At 43.4% G+C, this 8,446-nt stretch overlaps 1 protein-coding gene across 4 annotated transcripts; it reads left to right on the plus strand.

Annotated features, from left to right (window-relative positions):
• The first annotated feature begins 1,134 nt into the window (after positions 1–1,134).
• Positions 1,135–7,566, plus strand: LOC129184671 (U8 snoRNA-decapping enzyme-like). 4 transcript variants are annotated; one of them, XM_054780828.1, is made up of 4 exons: positions 1,135–1,189; positions 1,317–1,448; positions 1,624–1,664; positions 5,356–7,566. In XM_054780828.1, the coding sequence occupies exons 2-4, from the start codon at positions 1,317–1,319 to the stop codon at positions 5,909–5,911; spliced, it is 729 nt and encodes a 242-aa protein (XP_054636803.1). In that variant the 5' UTR covers positions 1,135–1,189; the 3' UTR covers positions 5,912–7,566. The 4 variants fall into 4 exon arrangements, with proteins under 4 accessions (XP_054636803.1, XP_054636820.1, XP_054636794.1 ...); XM_054780845.1 differs by having other exon boundaries at positions 1,138–1,448; positions 5,356–5,593; positions 5,666–7,566; XM_054780819.1 differs by having other exon boundaries at positions 1,160–1,235.
• Positions 7,567–8,446: the final 880 nt, after the last annotated feature.

The raw sequence follows: 8,446 nt of genomic DNA on the forward strand, positions 1-8,446 counted from the left end.
GGCCCAGTGGCTTTCTGTCGGTGGGGGCTCGGCCTGGCTATTTGGGGCGGGGCTTTCTGGGCGGTGGAGGTGGCCCCTCTCCTTTCATGCATTCTCAGAACAGGGGAGAAAAATAAATGTGTGTGTGTGTGTATTTATAAATGCCAATAAAAACCTGAGCAGCATTATGAAAGAAAACTTGTGCTTCTCTATTTTACTTTTTTCCCTTCCTTATTGAGAAATATACAACATAGTTGAATACAGCAGCTGTTGAAAATCATATTGTAACTATGACAGTAACTTTGTAACTATTTTCTGTCCCTTGTATGTGTGCATTTTAACTTGTATTACCTTTGAGCCAAATTATTATCAAACAAGAATATTAGTGGCCTGCAGGAGTTTGGACTAGTGTATAGTTTATGAAATGAAGTTTGCATTTGTATTTGCATATGAAGAAACAAAGTAGCTTTGAGATCTATTGCGTGGGACTACACTTTCAATCTTTGCTACTGTCTCCTTTATTCTCAACTACCAGTGTTAGAAATCTACAACGTTTTTGTGACACATAACTGTCTTTGTTTTTGGGAAACTTGAAAAATGACAAATCTGGTTTTATGAACCGTCTATTCCCGCAATTAATTGCCGAGCAGTGTGTCGTCATTTTCAAAGTGCATTTTATCTGCGTACTGCCAACTAACATGGCGGCTAAGCCCGCACATGGTGTACTACGGAAGTAGTAGATATGATCAGAATTTACCATTGCGCTGGATTGTCTCTGTAGCAAACTAATAGCATTCTTCCTGGCTATTGGCTAAGAGGAGTGACTCACGTGATTTATCCACTTGCACCTTGCACCATGGATATGATATAAGAAAAGAAGATCGATTATTCTTGAGAGGGGGGGGGGTTCTATATTGCTGCCGCAAAATAGATCGACGGATGGCGTGCCTAACATACGACTATCACTACGGAACACGTACCGGAAACGCAATCTGTTCTACGCACGTGCACAACAACATTTGTCCATATTAACTCTTTTCAAAATATACCAAGACTAGAAATTTAGCAAGTTCAGTGCTAACGATGGAATGGCCGCTTCCACTCCATACCACCAGAGGGAACTAGAGCCTTCTTTATATACTCACCCTTCCTGTACACGTCCTGGTTTTTTAGTCTTTGCACAACCTGATTTCAGCAAAGCTTGCCTCAGGTGATGACAGACCGGGTGGATGGGTGCAATGACAGACGTCTAAGTGGTAGTGCATGCCAGAAGGAGCACTGAACTGTGTCAAGTGGGTCATATTATATTAAATTACAGTGCTTGTGTACTTTTGTAGATGGCGAACGGACAGCTGTCAAGGGCAGAGGCATTGGCCTGCTCAGGCTGCAGACACGCGTGTCACGTGATGCTCTACTCTGACACCAAAAGTCAGCTTTTTGGGAGAATTCCCATCAGGCATATCATACTGGTGAGGGAAAAAAACAGCATGTATGGATTCAAGAGTGCTGTATGCATTAGCAATAATTCACTCCTAGTGTGTATGTTTTCTCTGCCGGTGCATGTTTTTAAGGTGGTTGGTTATACCTGTTTGGAAGCATCCATGTGTGGGCTTATAACAATCTCTGTCCTGTCACATACTACAGATGCAGATGCGCTTTGACGGTATGCTGGGTTTCCCTGGCGGGTGAGTGTCTTCCAGTGCTGATCGTGTTTTATCCCTTCATGTGCTGAATGAAGATTTCCCTTTTTCCACACACTCACATGCACATACACAAATACACAAGCCCTGTCAAATGATATAAGCCTTAACGGCGCAGAGCAAACATTCACACGTTGCCACCACAAACACACTGGAAGATAAACTATGCCTGGCATGCTCTACAAGGTGTCATGTCACATTAAAATGTAAATCCTGTTATGGTCACAGGCAGACTCCTTCATTAGTATTCAGCCGAATGTGATTTGCTGTGATCCCTTAGAGAATTTTAAATTATATTTAAGCCTTAACTGTATCATTTTCAATTAGGTATAGCAAATAAATAAAGGAAATATGTATAACTACAGATGCATTCAATAGGTTTGGCAGTTCACCAGTCAAACAATTTGGAATGTGACCAAATTTTCCAGAAAAGTAGTCCACAACCTGATCCACCATCATACGTTTCATCATGCGGGACCTGGACATATATTACAAAATACTGTCAATCAAGTATGAAAGTTAATTTGAAATATTATTCTTAAAACTTAACACTAAATGATCACAACTGGACTGTTCAGGTTGTCTTAGAAGATGTTTCACCTTAGAAAACGTCTTGTAAGACAACCTGAACCGTCCAGTTGTTATTGATTTCATTCCCTGAGAATACAATGACCTGGAAAAATGAGAATATTCATAGGCATGGTAACTAAACGTTATCTAAGCGGGGCCATACCATGTCCTCACAGTCAGGAGATTGTGCATTTGAATCTCCAGTTGGGCATCTTTGTGTGGAGTTTGCATGTGGAGACACATCCTCCCACGTGCCAAAAACATGTATGTTAGGGTTAATTGGAGACTCTAAATTTAGGGTCCTAGGAAATCTGTTTTATTTTTTCCAAAATTTAGTTTTTTCCCGTTTAAATTTTTTTGAAATTCTGTTTTTTTTTGCCATTTACACTTATTTTATGAGTATAGAGTTTGTGCTTTTTTGGTTAGTGAATGAAATGTCCATTAATTACATGCAAAAATCCTTACATTTATTGATGCAATACATTATTGGACAATTTTGCCCAGTAATTCAGAAATGGATGTCAGCGTCTGCACAGAAAATCTTCAACAAACTGCCCTTACTTGTGGTTAAGGAAGATGGAGCCACCGATGCAATTCCAGTCGAGTTGTTAGCACTAGCATGATCTGCTAAACTAAGCTAACCCATCTAGCTTCCATTCATGCTCCTTAATAGAAGAGTTTCCAGGTTTTTTCCACCAACTTTTGCCATTTAGACATGTTTAGTTCAGGAGGGGGCGGTTTAGTGTTTGTGATGAGATTCCACCATGATTGACCGGTCCGCCCAGGAAATACTTCCCCCATGACATAATTTCATTCACAATTTGTTACTTTGCACAACATTCCGCGTTTAATAGTAAATTTCATTTTTATTGGCCAATTCCTCGATTCAGTTAACACGGAAATCATAAGGCCCTATAAATTGTCCACAGGTGTTAATGGTTTGTCTAAATGTGCCCTGCGATTGGCTGGAAACAGGTCCAGGATGGACCCCGTCTATTCCACAATTTCAGCTGGGATAAGCTCCAGCTCACCCCGGACCCTGATGAGGACATGCTGTAGAAAATGGATGGATGTAATGGATGGTATTCTAAATGCCACCACAAAAGGGCACCAGTGATGGGAAGCCAAAGGAAAAAAAACTGTGATGTAAAACAATTCTAGCGCCAGAGGCTTGGCCACAAAGTTTCTAGGCAGCACTAGGGCCGCAATGCAGGGTTTTGCAGAAGGAACACTGCCTTATCCTCATCCCCAAACAGAAGACGTCTCGGTCAGCCTCTGCACATATTGCTAGAAAATCTTGCAGTAATAGGAGAGAGCAGCGAGTGTTCTCACTGTCTACGCAGATGCAATGCCAATCTGAAACATGACCTTCTGACAAAGATCCAGAGGGTGTAAGGTTTCAAAACTGAGTCGGTAAAAGTTGAGGACAACCTGAAGACCTCAAGAAGGGAGCAAAAGCCTTTTTGCAGGGCACAGCGTGCAAGAACTGTGTTGCAAGTGTTTGTGCCCTAAGAGTCAACCCATCACTACGGTTATGAACGGAGGAAATGGCGGCAAGATAACCTCTGATGATGGACTCGGACCTCCCTTGGGCGATAGGTGTGAAAGGAAGGACAGACCGCACCACTGGCATATCACAGGAAAAACGGTTCTCACATTTTTCTTGACACCACTCACTTAATATCCTGCTTGTAACACAGTAAATGTGGAGGCTCGTGAGGCCTGCAAGGTGTCAACCACCTTCTTACTCAGTCCCAGAGGCTGGCAGGACTGCAGTTCAAGGGCCACACATGAGAAAGAACGGTTGGCGTCTGACCATCCAGCATCTTGTGGATCTCAGCCATCCTAGGCCTCTGTGGCCAGTTTGGACCCACCAAGAGCACCCGGCCTGAGACAACCTCAGCCTGTGGAGCAAGGCTGGGAGGAGAGCAAGTGGAGGGAATGAATAGAGAATCACCTGAGTCCAAGGGAGGACCAAGGCATCCTCCTCCAAAATGCCATGGAGGGTCAGGCATCAAGGTGTACTGCCCTATGCATCAAGGAGGTCAACTGTGACCTGGTCGAGGCGATCCCAAATCTAGCTAACCACCTGTGAGTGACGTGAAGGTCCAAAATGCCTCAAACAGATCTGCACTCCTACACACCAATGCTAACACATCACGAGTAGGGTAATCAAGGTTTGCCATGACAATGACAGATGATATTCTCCTTAATGTCCAATATGGTTGACCTTAAGGTTAAATTACTGCATATTTTTGCTTCAAGACACTATTTTACTCCTAAAAAAATCTCAACCTTTTGGAGGATTATTTGCGTTCATTTTATCGACAGTCTCATAAGAAAAGTAATGTCATCAAATTGTTGTACAATGTTCCCTCTGACGGTGCGTCTTCGTCCTGTCGCCGTTCGGCTGGAGCATTTTTGTATCCTTGTTAAAACATATTGCTCCTGTCGTAGTATTTTACTCCTCCCCGTCGTCCTCTATGAACCAAAGATTCATTTATTCTGTAGTGGCGCCCTACTGCCGCGTAACTTCAGCCTTCCTTCAGAGTCACACTGCTAGCTGTTTGCTAGTAATCATACAACAGGAAACCCGGCAGTGCTGCACAAAGGAGATTGATTGACAATGGTCTACAGCCAATCAAAATGCACACAATGCAACACAATGGGCGGGTTCTCCCTTAGCCCATACAGGCACATAAATACATACTGAGACGAGCTGGAGGGATGACATCTTTACTCCAGCAGCACTCGTCTTCAATTCTCACATGAGTATACAACACCCTCTACTGGTAGTAGTAGTAAATGCAATAACAGACACATACAACAGAGCACCGATAGATCGCTTTAATACACCACAAGGACGCAGAACACAATGCGCGTGCGTTCATACGCTGTTAAAAAACAGAAGCTAAATTGCACTTAAAAAAAAAAGTCCTCGAAAGGTGAATCGCGATGCAGCGAGAGAACATTGTATATCAAAATTATGTAAGTGTCAGTTGAACGCCTCAATCCGCTTTCCATATAGATATACACACTTGGCAGGTCATACTTATACAGTATATTCTAACCTTTAACCACCCTCATTCGTCACTCCCCCCTTCAGGTTTGTAAACCAATCACAGGAGAGCCTGGAGGCCGGGCTCTGCAGGGAATTAGAGGAGGAGGTGGGTGTAGCTCTTTCCATATCAGAAGACGATCATATGGACGCTCAGCATGCTCCTGGTACCTCCCCCTCGTCACCCCGTCTCATCACTCACTTCTATGTAAAAAAGCTAGAGGAGGAGCAGATAAGGGAGGTGGAGAAAGCCTCTGTATCCACAGCAACAGATCACGGCCAGGAGGTACTGTACAGTATGTGTGTCATTGATTGCAGCCAATCCCATGTTCCTGTATTCCCTATCACTTTTCTCAAGGTTCTGGGCATGGTCCGAGTTCCGCTCTACACCACAAAGGGTGGGGGAGGCCTCTCATCATTCCTGTCACACACATTCATTGGGAATGCTCGCTCCCAGCTGGTCAACTCTTTGCTGCGTCTCCACCTCGTTTCCCCCGAGGACCTGCGCAAAGCCCTCAAGCACTCGCTGAAGATGCACGCACGCAGTGCAGTGGATGTGCAGGCAGTGCTCAAACTGACGGAGGCCGAGAGAGAGCAGTCTTGATTCACGGTTACTCAAGACAGAGGCGTCGAAATGGAGGGAAAAGTGGGAATGTTTTACCAGCGCCCCAAGCACCTGGGAGGCCCTGGGCTTTTGTAAAGTTTTGAAGATTGTTTTCTTGTATTTAAATATGTCAGTTATAAAAATCAATGTAATAATTTTCATGATAAAATACATTTTCCTGTGAAAGTTCATTAATGAGGTTGCTTTAATCAAATTAATACTACCTACACCCACCTTGCATGCACACTTACAGTAAATATGCTTGTACTCATTGCTGCTGTCAGACTTTTGCATTTTGGTTGCCTTGTTCAGCTAGCTGGCATTGCTTATGATGGGTATTTAGGCTTTCCATCTTCCCAAACTAGAAGATGATGTGATGATGAAGCAGAATCCAATGAGGCAAACCAGTTGAACAAAGAGAACTTTATTACAACCAGCAAGCATCATGAACAGGTCGGCCGCCCTGTGAGAAGGCTAGGTCAGATCAGAAGCACTTCCAACGAGAAGTCGGCAAGCAGTCACATTTACAGGATTTGCAAACCATTACGTCAACCTGTTGTCTTGAGGGTTGGCTCTTTCCTTACATGGTCAAGACACATGTTGCTTTGACATTGACTAACGACTGTCACATCTATGGAATCATGGCACCAACCAGTCTACCATCTTTGAGACTTTGGGCCTATTCCCAAACATTGCCTGCATTTGGAAAAAGGTGCAAGGGACTCACTAAGATCCTATGGGAGTTCTGGTTTGACCAACTCCCAGTGACCATTCTATATGTGTGTACGTGAGGTTTTATTGCCCTTGATTTACTCGTCTGTCTAAACCAGGGGTCTCAAACACGCGGCCCGCGGGCCATTTGTGGCCCACCAAATCATATCTTGCGGCCCGCGACTGGACATCAAAGAGTGCAGCCCGCAAAATCCGGGCAAGCTCTGTGTTACTTACATACTTACAGGGGCAAGTAAACACCAACACTGAACTAACAGTGGTGTTATCACATGGACCGTGGGAGGGATGGCCCTTTGGCATTATTGTGAGCCATGTATTGTGAATTGTATCGTATCGTGAGGTACCCTGAGATTCCCAGCCCTACTCCCAATACTTGATCCGGCCCATCCTCACCCAGAGTCTACCTCCAGTAGCCCCCAGTGAAATTGAGTTTGAGACCACTGGTCTAAACAGTCCAAACTGATATACTATTGTTTGCTATTTAGCTGCTGGTCGAACTCTCGTCACCAGAGCCTCACCTTCCTGGAACACATGCGGAGACATATAAGATATGGCATTTTATATATTACTGTATCAGATACTACACTTACACCAGCTTCATGAGGCTGGAGCATAATGAAGCTCTCAGTCTCTGTGCGTAGTGTGATGTGCACCACCAAAAAACTCTCGAGCTTCAGTAGCGCTGATCATTAAGGCTGTGATTGGTTGGCTTGTAGAGCATTATTTTGTGTGTACATACGACTTGTTGAGAGGATGGACAGACCACCACCGCAAACCCCTTCTCCTGCGATTTCGGAACTACTGACTGTTGTTACGCATCGATTTGTTCCAGCTGCCATAGTATTTCTCTGATTAATTATCATTGTTCATTGACGAGAAGCTAACAAGCTAAGGCTATGACCACGCAAACATGGATATTTTCAGAAACGCTAATTTCCCCCACTCCGATGTTTAAGATCTCCATCCACATGAGTGGAGTTTAAAAAAAAAAGTCTGTCCACATAAAAGCACTGTTTCGGACATTTTGGCCAATCGGAAGCCTGAAAAATCAACTACAGTACAGCTGGCTTGGTTGCGCATTATTACACCTCTGTTCATCAGTGTGGTGAGATATGAGATGTGCGCAGTTGGCTCGTTTTTTCTTGCCCTACTGCACATTGTAGAAATAAAATTAAAACAATTAAATGGTAAATATATTCATACCTTTTTCATGTGGTGAGGCTGTTTTTCCCCAACAACATAACAGAACACTCACGAATCGCAGGGATCTACTGCACAGGGACACCTGGTCATTGCACCTACAGGAAGTTAAACTAGAGGAAAATATGTAGCTGGCCCCAACTTTTGCAGCTACAACATCAAAAAATTTTATGTCAGAGGCCATTTTCTGCTCTAATTTACTTCAAAGGGTTTTGATGAGCTTGGTCTTCCACACCAAACTCATCCAAGCAGCAACCTTTCTTTGTACAACAAAAAAGTGTCTTCTCCAAACTTTGACCACAAAGTTAAAAATCATGCAATCGTCCAAAATGTCTTCATATGCGTCTCAATACGTTTGTCCATACAGTATAAGGTCATGTACATACATCCACTTCCTGTCAAAACAACATGTGATTACAATAATAAAAGTTCAATATTTGTCCTTTGAATTGGCAGCCCTACAACAGTAATATGTATTTTAAATCGAATTAAAAAAATATATCAATAATCAGATTTTATGAGACGCTTGGGGGGCCCCTGAAAATCTCGGGACCGAGACAATTTCCTATGTTTGACTAATGGTAAATCCACCCCTATGCCTAT

The sequence above is a fragment of the Dunckerocampus dactyliophorus genome, chromosome 1, assembly GCF_027744805.1.
Source record: "Dunckerocampus dactyliophorus isolate RoL2022-P2 chromosome 1, RoL_Ddac_1.1, whole genome shotgun sequence".
Taxonomy (NCBI): Eukaryota; Metazoa; Chordata; class Actinopteri; order Syngnathiformes; family Syngnathidae; genus Dunckerocampus; species Dunckerocampus dactyliophorus.